Source organism: Rhopalosiphum maidis, chromosome 1 (assembly GCF_003676215.2).
Source record: "Rhopalosiphum maidis isolate BTI-1 chromosome 1, ASM367621v3, whole genome shotgun sequence".
Lineage (NCBI taxonomy): Eukaryota > Metazoa > Arthropoda > Insecta > Hemiptera > Aphididae > Rhopalosiphum > Rhopalosiphum maidis.
The window spans coordinates 77406562-77420455 of record NC_040877.1 but is presented as its reverse complement, the minus strand read 5'-3'; the positions used below and the strand labels follow the sequence as shown (position 1 = coordinate 77420455).

The 13894-nt window shown below is 27.1% G+C and overlaps 2 protein-coding genes across 3 annotated transcripts; one reads left to right on the top strand and one right to left on the bottom strand.

The window, feature by feature from the left end:
- Window positions 1-324: 324 nt before the first annotated feature.
- LOC113557741 (programmed cell death protein 5) lies at window positions 325-1371 on the bottom strand. Its single transcript, XM_026963297.2, has 4 exons — window positions 1041-1371; window positions 821-935; window positions 590-762; window positions 325-492 (listed from the first exon to the last, which is right to left on the bottom strand). The coding sequence occupies exons 1-4, from the start codon at window positions 1110-1112 to the stop codon at window positions 445-447; spliced, it is 408 nt and encodes a 135-aa protein (XP_026819098.1). The 5' UTR covers window positions 1113-1371; the 3' UTR covers window positions 325-444.
- A 4418-nt stretch (window positions 1372-5789) lies between these two features.
- On the top strand, window positions 5790-13851 carry LOC113556264 (alanine--glyoxylate aminotransferase 2, mitochondrial). 2 transcript variants are annotated; one of them, XM_026961111.1, is made up of 8 exons: window positions 5790-5997; window positions 7687-7763; window positions 8442-8623; window positions 8718-8841; window positions 9772-10161; window positions 11626-11940; window positions 12904-13170; window positions 13651-13851. In XM_026961111.1, exons 1-8 carry the CDS (start codon window positions 5970-5972, stop codon window positions 13765-13767), a joined length of 1500 nt encoding a protein of 499 aa, XP_026816912.1. In that variant the 5' UTR covers window positions 5790-5969; the 3' UTR covers window positions 13768-13851. The 2 variants fall into 2 exon arrangements, with proteins under 2 accessions (XP_026816912.1, XP_028044441.1); XM_028188640.1 differs by lacking the exon at window positions 7687-7763.
- The last annotated feature ends 43 nt before the right edge of the window (window positions 13852-13894 follow it).

Genomic DNA, 13894 nt, shown 5'->3' with positions numbered 1-13894 from the left:
TATCAGACGGTAATAAACTAAGATTTGTGATACCTAAATTATTACATTTTATAAGCTTATAAGCATATAATCAATATTAGGTTATTTTTGATAAATTATCATATTTAATTCATAATTTATTATTCACCAAGTCCATAAAAGATAATGATTAAATAATGACAAGTGAATTATAGATTAATATCATATTATAAATTTGAACTTTATCAAAATTATTCAATATTGTAAATTATGTAGTAGGATATAATAATTTAGGTTAAAAATATAATTTTTTTTTCGTAAGCAAATAACAAAGCTCAATTTTTATTATTATTTATTTTTTTTTTTTTTAGGACAAAATATAAAGTTGGTTAAAATCTCATTAAATTCATAATAGATACTTATGCGTTAGTATAAAATTATATATATATATATAAAGTAATGTTTTCAAATTAAGATATTTCAATATTAGTAATCAGAATCAGAATCATCAAGAGCAGCTCTCCTTCGATCAAACTGAAAAATACAAATTTAAATTAAATAAATAAACATAATTAAGTTACTAGTAATATATAATTAATTGCCAGAATAGTTATGGATCTAGTTAATTTACTTTGACTGTAGTTTTGCGTTCTTGAGACTGCATTTGACTGTTGACTTGTTCTAACAAACCGATCAGTTCATCTTCTCCCAATTTATTAACAATCTGTCCAGACTGAGCCATTCTGAGTAACATGTTTTCTACCATACGGCCTTTTTCTGGTTTACCAATCATCAATGTGTTCACTGTATTAACAAAACCCATATTGATATCTATATTTGGACTTAACTACTAAAATCTTACATCTTGCTCGAGCAGCTTGGTTTAATACTTGGGTGAGTATTGAGTGTTTCATGTCTTCAACCGCCTGTCGTTGTTGTTCTGCTTGCTTTTGCTTCTCAGCATTGTCACCTTGTGACTAAAGAAATTTCAAACATCCCATCATTATAAATATGTAATAATAATAAAAACGAGTTACACATAATAATCTATTATACTATAATAACTTTTGTGTTTCACTTACTCCTCCGCCGAGTTCTGACTGCATCTGGGCCATTCTCTTTGAGCGCAGACTTTCCAGTTCTGAATCTTCCATCTTAGTTGTTGGGTGTCTGTTGACAAATGAGCGTCCAACAACAACCGTTTTCAATCGAACACTTATATGCAAGAGACTTTAAATTTTATCTTTTCGAGATCAATTGATTTGAATGAAAACATAAAAATTTTTCTAGCTTGTAAATAAGCATTTGCACGTTAATTGTGTAGGTCAAAAACCTTTAATGTTACAAAAATTGTACGTCTGAGATTATGAATGGTTATGGGTCGAATTTCGAGGTTTGAAAGACGTCGAAATCAAAATGTAAACACGAGGAACGATAACGGTTATCGTGCCAAAGGTACAGCGTTGCCAATGTAATATTATTACTTGTAAAATCACAAATCACAAAATATTAATAAAATCAAAGAAAACTTCATTCTCCTGTTAAGTTAAACCAATAAAACGTTTTCGTAATATAATTTATAATTTAGTAATTATAGCACGAACTACTATAGTAATTCATAGTATTAGGAAGTTATTTAATTGTTTTTTAATGATACCTGCATTTTGCAATTCATCATTACATTAATTCATTAACGTGTTGTTTTATTTAAACTATTATTTACTAAAGACATTAAACATTTTTGTTTGATTTTCGTATGAAAAAAAAACCACACATTTTTATAAATCATTGGCAGTATAATATGCATGAGAAATATATAATAAATCATTTAAATAAAAATCAAATATCACAATTAATTATTTTTTTCTTTTAGATTATACTTATTTTGGTAATTTTTAGGGCATAACTGCATACAGAGCCTTGCCATTAAGATTTAGCATCCAGGACAAAATTAAAAATATTCGCCCCCTATTTCATTTATCATTTATCATATGCATTTCATTTTTATTTAATTGAATTTTTTTACTTACAACGTAATTTGAACATTGATCTGACAAAAAACTAAAGCTGATTGCAAGTATTAATTATTAAACAAAATAGTTGGGTTTAAAATAATTAAAAATTAATACAAATCACAAATCACAATTCAGAAAAATAAAAATCAGAGTATTATTCTTTTTGGGACCATGATTAATCAATAATGTACGAATTTTAGCAGTAATTGGTGGCCAAGAAGAGAGATCATTAAAATCAATTTCGAATAATATTTCTTTGGTAGAGATTCATTTTTAGTATTTTTTTCAATTTCGAAGATAAAGAATACGGTAATTTATTATAAAGCCAAATAATACAAGAATGAAATGTTGGGTCTATTAATTGTTATTATTACTCGACCATAATTATTATTTGGAAATTTGTTCAGAAAAAATGTGTAATAGTCCAAAATAATTGTAAAACAATAATCTTTCTCATATATTTTATTTATGTAGCTTAAAATATTAAAAAAAAATTTGAGGCCCTTTTAAACCATGCGCCTGGGCGCATGCGGCATGCCCCTTAGCCCCCCCCCCCCAACCACAGCACGGCTCTGACTGCATCCATATTTTATAGGTTTTACTGTTTTAGGGCATATAATTGTCGGTTTTATTAGAAATGACACATCAGTTCTAATTTATCACGGTTATTTAAGTTTGAAAGTTATAGAAGCTAAGACAGACAAAACAAAATACGTACGAAAAAATATGCATGAAAAAAATGGGTATTTGGAAAAAAAGCCCCGTACCAACGAAATACATTATTCGTTATTTTATTTTGATTTACATAATTAAATATAAATAAATAATCATTACGTTTATCTATGTAACACTTCTTTAACATATCTATAAGTATAGCTGCAATCTGCATTTAACATTGCCAATAATTGTCATTTGACATTTGTACCTTCATAATTTAAAAAAATGTTGAAGATAAAAATTTAAAATAATTAAAAAAGGTGTGGGCAAGTGGGTATCGCTCTGCTGTATTCTGTATAGTAGAGATGGAGAGTAGGTCACTATAATGGATGTGTTAAATTTGAATGCAATGACAGGTATCATTGTATATACGAAAACCGATTCTGAACGGAGATAATTTGTCAGTCTAGGATAATTATAGTAGGATATATTATATTATTACCAATATTACCTATATTTCAATTGTAATGTATCGTTATTTTACGTGATTTCGTAAAAAATTAAATTTCATACGCTCATAAAATTTTTTATGTATTGATGCGGGAGTTTTTTTTTTACAGTTATTTGAAGAAAAAGTCATGGAGAACCTTGTATTGGGTTTTTTAACCTTAGATATTATAAATGACAAAAATGTTATGAATTTTAATTTCAAAATTCCTTCCAAATTTTCGCGATTTTGACATATTTTGTAAACATTTGAACTTTAAATGCCTATAAACAAAAATTGTGGATAACGATTTTTGATTTTATTTTATTACAATAAGAAAAACTTATACAAGCCTTGTATTAAGTTTTAAAGATTTTTTGGATAGCCAAATTTTTTTTATTGTCATTTCAAGAATAAAAAGTTAGAAAAATCGAAAATTTCAATTGACTATAAATAGCTTAAAAAACTCGAAATATTTTGAAAATTTAATCGTAAATAGATAACGCTAATATAAACATTTTGTGAAAATTTCAAGTATTTACAATGATTTGTTTTTGAGTTACAGCAAAATAAAAATAGATTTTGTCGAAAACTGGTTATGCGTAATAATTACCGTTTTACCGTTACCTTTTCAGGGTTTTTCCTGACGCATAACTGGAAGTTGTTTACTTTTAAAGTTTTAATCCCTTAAAGTACAAACTAGATTCAATTTCCTTTTCAGGGCTGAAGTCAAAAATCAAAATACTATTACTACTCCAAAACGTGATGACAGACACAAAAATAAAAAAAAACGCATACATCATTGTAAAATCAATACATTCATCGCTTCGTTCAGAATCTAAAAAATAAGGTTATAGGTTAGGTTATATAAAGGTAAAAATTTAAAATAATTGTCATTTATTATTTTGTATTACATAATTAAAAAAAAATGTTAAATACATAATAAATAATAAATAAAAAAATAAAAATTATAATTTAAAATAAATTATTTTGTATTTTTTAATTATTTTAAATTTTTACCCTTAAACATTTTTAAAATTATTATAGGTATAAATGACAAATGACAATTATCGACAATGTTAAATGCAGTCAATGCAGATTGCAGCTATACTTTTAGATACGTTAAAGAAGTGTTATATAGATAAATGTAATGATTATATTTAATTATGTAAATCATAATATAAAATAACGAAAAATGTATTTGGTTGGTACGATGTTTTTTTTCTATGATGCGGCTTTCTTTTTCAGTGAATGTTGTTATGGGCTTTTTTTCCAAATACCCATTTTTTTATTCGTATTTTGCGTGTCTTAGTCCTTAGACTGCAAATATGTCAATAAATACCTATTATATAAAATAATATTGAGTTTTGTATTCAATTTTAAATAGTGAAAAGAAAGTGATGCCTGTCAGATTTTGCATGAGCCATTCAACAACATGCACAAAGTTCGCGCAAAAATGGTGCCATAACTGCTCACTCCAGAACAAAGGGAATAAAAAAAGAATATTTAATATAGCATCACCGTGTTGAACCATCAGTCATCACCCACCATACTCAACCTAATTATCTCCGTGTGACTTTTTTTATTCACCAAGGTAAAATCTGAGTTAAATGGGATAAGATTTGTGTGGAAGTAGTGAAAGCAAAAGCAACGGGGGTTCTCAACCAGCTGACAGAAGATTTCCAACTCTGCAGCGTTGCAGATAGGTGGAAAATTGTTATAGAGCGGTGTAAGGATAAGCAAGGAGACCAGAGAGAATATTATTATATAGCGATTAGCTTTTTGATGTAATTATAATGATTAATAAAATGTTTTCTATGGTACCTGTCGGCAGTATGGACTATTTAATTGTCACACCTCGTAGTTTACAAAAAAATTTTAAGAATACATGTAATAATATTATATTATGAATAGAATAATGAGGTAAAAATGTAATTGATATTTATTTTCTTGTTTCATTGGAGTTTGTAGAGTATGGGTCAAATAAATCAATTTAAATTCAATATGGTTCATTAATTTATAATATATTTATATAATAAATCGATAAAAAGTATAAAGTGTATAAAGTGTATAAATTACTAGTTACTTATACTTTTTAGTTTTTTACTTCAAATAAAAATGGTTCAATGCAAAAATTAAAAAGGTAATTAATAATTAGGTGCAGGGTAAATAGGAAGTTTTTAATGATTCACATTACGTACAAATTGATTATATAGAATTATTAATTAGTACAGATATTAATGATACCAGAGTAAAATGCCTTTCGGACTCAAAATGCTGTTAAAACCTGTTAAGACTTTTTTTTATTTTTATTTTTTTATGAACAACGAATTATTACAGTTTATACATAGAAAATTAAAAAGTATAATTAATAAATATAAATACATGTTTAAAGTTAAAGGAATAAGTTGATGTCTATACATGAATGAAAATATACCTTTATTATAATTATACACAATTAACAAACAAAAATACTTAGGTATCAAATTTTAATAAAACATTGGCATTTACAATTTTATTATTGACGATTGTTCGAATTAATTTTAATGACTAATGGCCAGTGTCATTTGAATGAATATTCATTGTTTATTTATTAGCATATTAAGCTATAAATGCTAAATTCTAATAATAACAATTTTGTAAACTTTATATGTAAATGCAACCCGGTGTGTATCCCGCTTGTTCAGTCCGGCCAGTAGTACATACATTATGAATATACAAAGTGTATTCATATATCAATGATGGATTCACTGCGGATATTGTTTCAAAATCAGTTGTTCGCGCGAATTGTTTATTGAGTTCTGTCTTCTGTAGTCTTCTGAACGACAAACGAGAAACGACAAACTGTTATAATGAAAAACATCCGTAGTAAATTTAAAGGTAAGCAATACTTTTAGTAATATTAATAATAATTTATTAAGGTATTTTATAATAAAAAAAAACCAAGGATATACCTAGTTATAGGTATTTATAGATTTCGAGTGTATTTCGTTATTGAGTAGGTCTGTATATTGAAGTGGTAAATAATAATAATAATAATAATAATAATAATAATAATAATTGATGTTAAATTGTAATTCAATGATAAATCATTGTATTCATTCGAAAAAAACTATTTTGAATGAGTCATTATTTGTTTCTATATGGGTTGTTTATATATTAATATACTATATTATTATTTACTTATTGCTAGACGGTATTTTTATAATTAATTAGGTTGAATATGTACCTCAAAATGTGTAAATAGGTTTATGATAAAAATAACTTACAATTGGTTGAAAAATTATATCGTGTACGTACAATGAAAATTTTATAGTTATTTAAACACAACTATAACTAATTAACAATGGAGAGTTTCAAATTTCACAATTATTTTTTCTTGAATTATAATTTAAAATAATTAAAATTGTTATTTACAAACATCTAATTTCGAAAACATTTAAATTTTAAATTATAATATAAATCATAGTTGTAAATGTATTTCTAATATTTTCAATTTCCAAACAGCTTTAGCTCTTTAAGAGTAATTTATGAGATACCTTATATTACAATTTATTTAGAAAAAATTGTTGTTCATAAAAATCAAAAAATTCTAATAAATGTAGAACATTTTAAATGTTTGTAAATATGAGAATACAAGTAGCTCAAAAAGTGTCACAATATACCTATTAAATATTGTATTTTATTTTTATCATCAAAAATTGTCAGCAAAACTGTGGGGATGAAATAATGATTTAGAAACCTACAGTATATCTTAATTCTTAATATCATATTAATTGCTAAAGATTTTATATAGTTAATATAAACATACAAATTTGTATTCCATAGATCAGGGTTCGCCAACCTTTTCAAACGAATGAGCTACATTCGAAACTTGAAGTCCCTGGTGATCGACATCTATTGGGAAGAGATTTGTTTGACGAACAAAAAAAAAATAATCTAAGCTTCAAAGAATAATTCACATTATCCGATTTTTTATTACGCGCGATCGATGGATAATGGTTAAATTAAAGCTGGTTGGCGACCCCTGCTATAGATGGTCACTTAAAAAACAGTTTGGATACGGACACGGGTTAAATATTCCTTTGCTTCCTATGTATCTAAGTTTTAATACCAGTACTGTGTTATTTATTTGTAACGAATAATGAGTTACGGTTAACAAACAACTCTATAAATGTAATTTAATTAAAAAAAAAAAATGTAAAATTATTCAAACATCATAGTAACAGCATTAACCACAAATTATCATACGTATATGATAATATAATATTAATAAACTTCTTTATTACATACATACAGTCATATCGTATTTGTTTTATTATCGGTATACCGATTAATGTTATATTTAATTTTTATCGTGATAATAAGTCAATTTACTCTGATATCTTAGCTTACAACATTAAATTGAAACGGCTGAACTTAAATTTATTATATTTTACGTTTGTAAGACGGAGACAGCATATAAATTAATATTATTGTTATCAGAAACATAATAAAAGCATATTTAAATTATATATAGAATACAAATATAATATACCCAATTACATTTTTATTTATTTTGTTTTGTAGGTATCAATAAACATTATACGACATCGAAGCTGTTTCCCGAATTACCTTCGATTGATTTCAAGCCTTTACCGTACAAAGTAAAACATTATCTTTATTTTTATAAGTTAGGTATAGTGAAAGTGATATAAAATGCATTATGTGTTTATATATTCAAATTGGATTGATTACTTTTAATATATCAATTGAATATATCTTATCACATAGTTCGTTATAAACTTGGTTTTTTTCCGAATACGGTGAATAACAGTTATAGTAGTTATTAAAAGTTACTAATAATTTATTCAAAATTATGTTTACAAATTGATATTATTTTTTTTAATTAGTTATTTTCAAGTGTTCAGAGGTCACGAACTCATGAATGCAGTAGCTAATATTACAGAATCCATACATGTTTATCATTACTGCATGTTGTAATTAATAAATAAAACATCAATGTAAACAGTTAAAAGGCTTCTCAAATTTCAATCTTTTCGAGAAATAAATTAATTTATAAAATAACTGTTTTGAGCAGTGACAGATTCAATGTAGATCCGAGCCCCCCTTGATAGTTATATTATGTAAGTAAGGCCTAAAATCAAATCCTAAATATTGTATGTACCAAATTGTATGATAAAAATATAATAATATGAAAAAATGTCTTATTTTTAAGAAAAGTATTAAGTTTTGTGTATATATCTATAAGTGTTTAGAATAGTGTTTTGGAAATGTGACAAATAGGGATATAAACATATTTTATGATACACTTTTATTTTCAGGGCCTTTCTTACGAAAAAGCACAATCTATGCAATTGAATAATGTGTTTCCTCAAGTTCAAATGTATGAAGACCCTCTACTTTTACATGAAGGTAAAATGCAATGGTTGTTCGATTACAAGGGCAAGCGGTACTTGGACATGTTTGGAGGCATAGCGACCGTTAGCGTAGGTCACTGTCATCCGTCAGTATAGCGTATATATATGCATTTAGCTATTTAAACAATGTATTAAACGTAAAAGTCAAGTATTAAAAACTATTTTAAAATACAATTTTAGACGAATTACTGAAGCGATTGTGGAGCAATCAGGTATATTGGGTCACGTGTCCGGAGCGTACGAGCATCCAAAAATGTACGAATACGTGGAATCGCTAGTGTCAAAAATGCCGGGAGATTTAAAAGTAGGTTAGGTAGGAAAAAATTATAATTTATGAAGATTGTTTAATGATAATGGTTTTATAAAATTTTCAACCACTGGAAAAGCTCACGAGGTCATATAATTATCTCAATGCACTTTTTGACCAATATCATATCATTTTAGGCCATCGAAACAGATTTAGATAAGAGTTTGTAATATGTATTTCATAACACTTCAAAATGTAATTGTATATTACCAACTACCCAACATTATATGTTGAAATTATGTTTAATGTTGACTATTTTTTTTTAATATAAAATTCTGCCAGTTTTTGTGGGTTTTTGGTATAATATTTTAATGTTAATTATAGAGACATAATTGTTATAATAATATAAAATTCAAATAAATTAACAGTCTTATAATGGCCTACGTATACATAATATATTTAAAATAAACTATCTATGCGTATCAATAATCAATATTCGTATTCTAAATATTGTATAGTTATTGTAACTTATTGTAACATATTACATTCATGCAGTCATGCATAGTTGACATGAAATGGTCATTACAAAATAAATTTGAAAAATATTTTTTTCAAGGTTAATATATATTGAGCGATGTTGAAGTCAGCAGAGTGTCAGAGTGCAAGTCATAATAGTCACATCTATAATCTATATAATATAATTTATTCATATTAATTGTATAATCTACATACAATAACATATTTAAAACTTTCGTCTTTAAATCTAATATAAATAATATCTATATCTAATACAGTCAAGTCGCGATAACTCGAAAAATTTGACAATTCGAATTTTTTTTTATTTTCCTACAAATATAAATGATATATAAATTAATATAAATTCGAGTTAGTTATCTCGAATAATACATACTTCGAAGCGAATTTTGATCTCCCTTCAACTTCGAGTTATCGCGACTCGACTATATAATTATTGTTCGAATGTTACAGTCTGTGTACTTGGTAAACAGTGGCTCTGAAGCCAACGAATTGGCGATGCTGCTGGCTCGATTGCACACTGGAAACCAGGACGTGTTATCCATCCAGAACTGTTACCACGGTGTGTCCGGAAATTTACACGGGCTGACGGCATTGGCGTCAGCCAAGTACAACAATATGTCGGCTGGCAGTTTCATTCACCATGCGATGTGCCCGGACGTTTTCAAAGGCATCTGGGGAGGGAGAAAGTGCAGGGACTCTCCTGTGCAGACACAGCGGTCTTGCGAATGCGACCGGGATCGTTGTCGTGCAGCCGACAATTATTACGAACAGCTGGAGAACATTTTCTCATACTCGATACCTCGTGGCAAGGTGGCCGGATTTTTCGCCGAGTCCATTCAGGTTTGACCTAAAGGTTATAGCATATATTAACTTATTACTGAAACTTTGAGTTGAACGACAACCATAAAAATAAAATATTGAATAAATTAATTCAGCAATTAATACCATTTGAACATGGTGTAGCGTACAGTCTTGTGTGTGATTCAAATATTGTATAGCTGAATAATTAACTTGATATTATTAATAGTAATTGAATTGAAATGCAATTGTTTATTTAATAAAAATACAAGTTGGAAAAAAATAAAAATACAATAGCGTGTAGCGTGTAGTGCGAAGGTGTTATATATTAACTCAACGGCTATGGTACGTATGAAAATACTATACGCCTTTACTATGGGACTCCCTTATGTATGGCCGTATGGGGTTAGGAAAAAAAGCATAATTAATTTATAATAATTATTTATGATTTATATTTGATAGCAAGATTAATATTGACTTCGAAAAAGCAGCTATAAATGCAGTCATATCCATATTATTATTAGTCAAATTTAAAGGGTTGTTTTTTTTATTTAACGCAAAAGTTAAGTTATATGTAGATACCTTTAAAAAAATGTATATTATGATAAGCTACAGCATTTAACACATTTTCGATATTATTATATTTTGTACTCGGTAAAATTTTTTTTGCATATTTTCATTTATATATATATTTTGTTGTAAATTATCTAAAACGAATCGCGCTATTTTACTCTTATCAGAATCTATCTCTAATCTATTTTTTTAATCGGTGTCCAAATATAAGGATGATTATAGCAATATAGCGACACGAGCTTAGAAAATCGATCGTTAAATTCTTATGTTTGATTGTATTAAAACTAGTATAATTAGTTTTTAAAGTTGATAATATAAATATTAATAATAGAGTAATCGGATAAAAAAAACTTAGATGGAGATGACTTACAGCAAAATAGGTACAATAGTATATTAGGCATATTGGTAAATTTTCTCAAAAGAGAGAGGTTGTGTGGTTATGTTAGGTTAGGCTAATGTGTGCAACAATGATTTTCGATACTGATTAATTTCTATTATTGCGAAATAAACATATTACTAAAGAGTTCTGATAATCGAGAGCCCATTTACTTTTTAAATTAATTATAAAATATAAACATGTTACTAATTATTATTTTTTGATCGAAATATTATAGACGCATATATAAGTATTGATAGTAGAATAACACAAAATGCATTTGTATTTATATTTTACAGAGTTAAAAATTATGTGAGAATCCCACTGGGGTATTATTAATACCAAAACGATAATTTATTGCAGACATAAATTGTGGACGTACAATCTTTATGATTTAGGTATTTACAGATTATAGGTTTTAGTTTCCATGTAGCTATGATATAATATAATAGCGTACTTATAACATTGTTATAGCGCTGTAAGATCGAAGACTTATGGTTATAAAAAAAACATAATTGCAGTATGAACCAGTTGGTTTAAAATGTATTTTTTCACAGGGCGTCGGCGGTATCGTCCAATTTCCAAGAGGTTATTTAAAAAGAGTCTACGAACTGATCAGAAGTAACGGAGGTTTATGCGTGGCTGACGAAGTACAGACGGGCTTTGGCAGGACTGGCGAACACTTTTGGAACTTTCAATCACATGGTGTCACTCCAGACATTGTGACAATGGCCAAGGGTATTGGAAACGGTTTTCCGATGGCCGCAGTCGTCACGACGCCAGCAATCGCGCGGTCATTGAATTCGGCTTTTCATTTCAACACGTTCGGCGGTAATCCTGTTTCGTGTGCAGTGGGTGTGGCGGTGTTGAAGGTTAGAGAACTTAATACTTACTTACGCCACTTACGGGACAGTAAAATCTTACATGCAGTTTACTACGTGTGTGAAACTTCTTCCACTAATATTGCTCAAATTTTTTCTAAAACTTGGAATTATATTGAAAATAATTAGGAAAAGATTTGAACTAAAAATAAAAGTTAACTTTTAAGTTATGATCAGTAATCCTAATTATTCAAATTGTAGCTCTAATGATACTCACAAATTTGATTTTAAAATGTAAAAAGGTTGGCAAGTGGGTACCGCACTGATATTTAGTTGGTGTCAGTTGGTAGTATTATCATGGTATTCAATATGAAACCTTAGCTATAAAATTTAAGATTTTATAATTTTTGATACAAAATACTTAGGCATTAATACATTTTTGAAATTTTTACGAAGTTTGTAATAATTATTTAACTTCAAAAGCATATTAAAAAAATGATACCTATACAATGTTAATGTTTATATATAGATTTTAGTGCATTTTAAATGGGATTTTGCATTACATTTTCAAGAACTATGATCCAACAAATATTTTTTTTATTATTAAAAAAAAAAATTTAAATATTTGTAAATAGTTCAAAGAGTCAGTATTAGATTTTATCGATTGTTTAAATAATTACTTAAGCGTAGCGTGTATAGGTAATATTGATTATAATAGCTTATAAATATTATAATTTATAATTATAATATGTTATTTTTCTATTTTTTTTTTATAATTAATGGCAATATGAGATATTGAGAATCGTCATCATTTCTGGTTCTCAAATGCATTTAGAGTTATTTATTATTGTTATAAATGTCAATGACACATCACATATTATTTTATGTGTATAGGTAGTTCGTAATATATTTTGAATTTATGTGGACTCACTAGAAAATAGATTTTGATTTCAGCAGAGTTGTACAAGTACAATATAAATATATAACATGTATATTGCATTATTATTGCTGCAGGTAATCGACGAAGAAGGCTTGCAGCAAAACTGTTTGGATGTGGGCACATATTTTCTTGACAAGTTGTGCGGCATGAGACGTGAATGGAAAATAATTGGTGACGTACGAGGTAAAGGACTGATGATCGGTGTAGAGTTAATAGACGGCGATCAAGATGATAGCGATAAGGGCATAATTAATCCTCTAAATAGCCGAGCTATTTCTTGTATTAAAAACGATTGCTTAAAAATGGGGCTTTTGTTTGGGGTCGGAGGAGTAAGATCAAACGTAAGTATATAATATATTACGTTAAATTACTTAATACAAATGGCCTAAAAAATATTTTAGAAATAATCAATATTTTTCTATTACTCTATCTGGTATATTGTTTAAAATGTTTTTAAAACCTGAAATTAATTGTAGACAAAAAATTTAAATAATTGTGAATTTCAATAGGTTGGGATTATTAATATTCATTTATTTATATAATAAATCATCATGTTTTAATGTTTTAAATGCTAAGATATGATAATTGATAATATTATGTTAAATAATTAAATTATATTATATTTAAGAAAAGAAATGCTTACAATTTAAATTATTCATGCACTATTAAACAAATATTAATAATAAATAAAACAATGACAATTTCTAACTTATACATTACATTTACCTGTATATTAACTATTTAATTATGTATATTATGTTAAAATTACAAATACTTCAGTCTTTATAAATTTATATATAGTTATGGCAAAATTATTTTAGGTACTGCGGTTTATGCCTCCTATGTGTATAACGAAAGCTGACGTGGACTTTACAATTGCAGTTTTGAGACGAGCCATGCAAAATTATTATGAAGCTAAGTATCGTAATAATCTTTAAATATATTTTTATTTTCATATAATCAAAATGTATTTAAATATATTATGCTTATAATGTTGTTTTAAACATCTTGACAAAAATTGATTACATTTTTATTAAAATATATTGCTTTATATTATATAATATT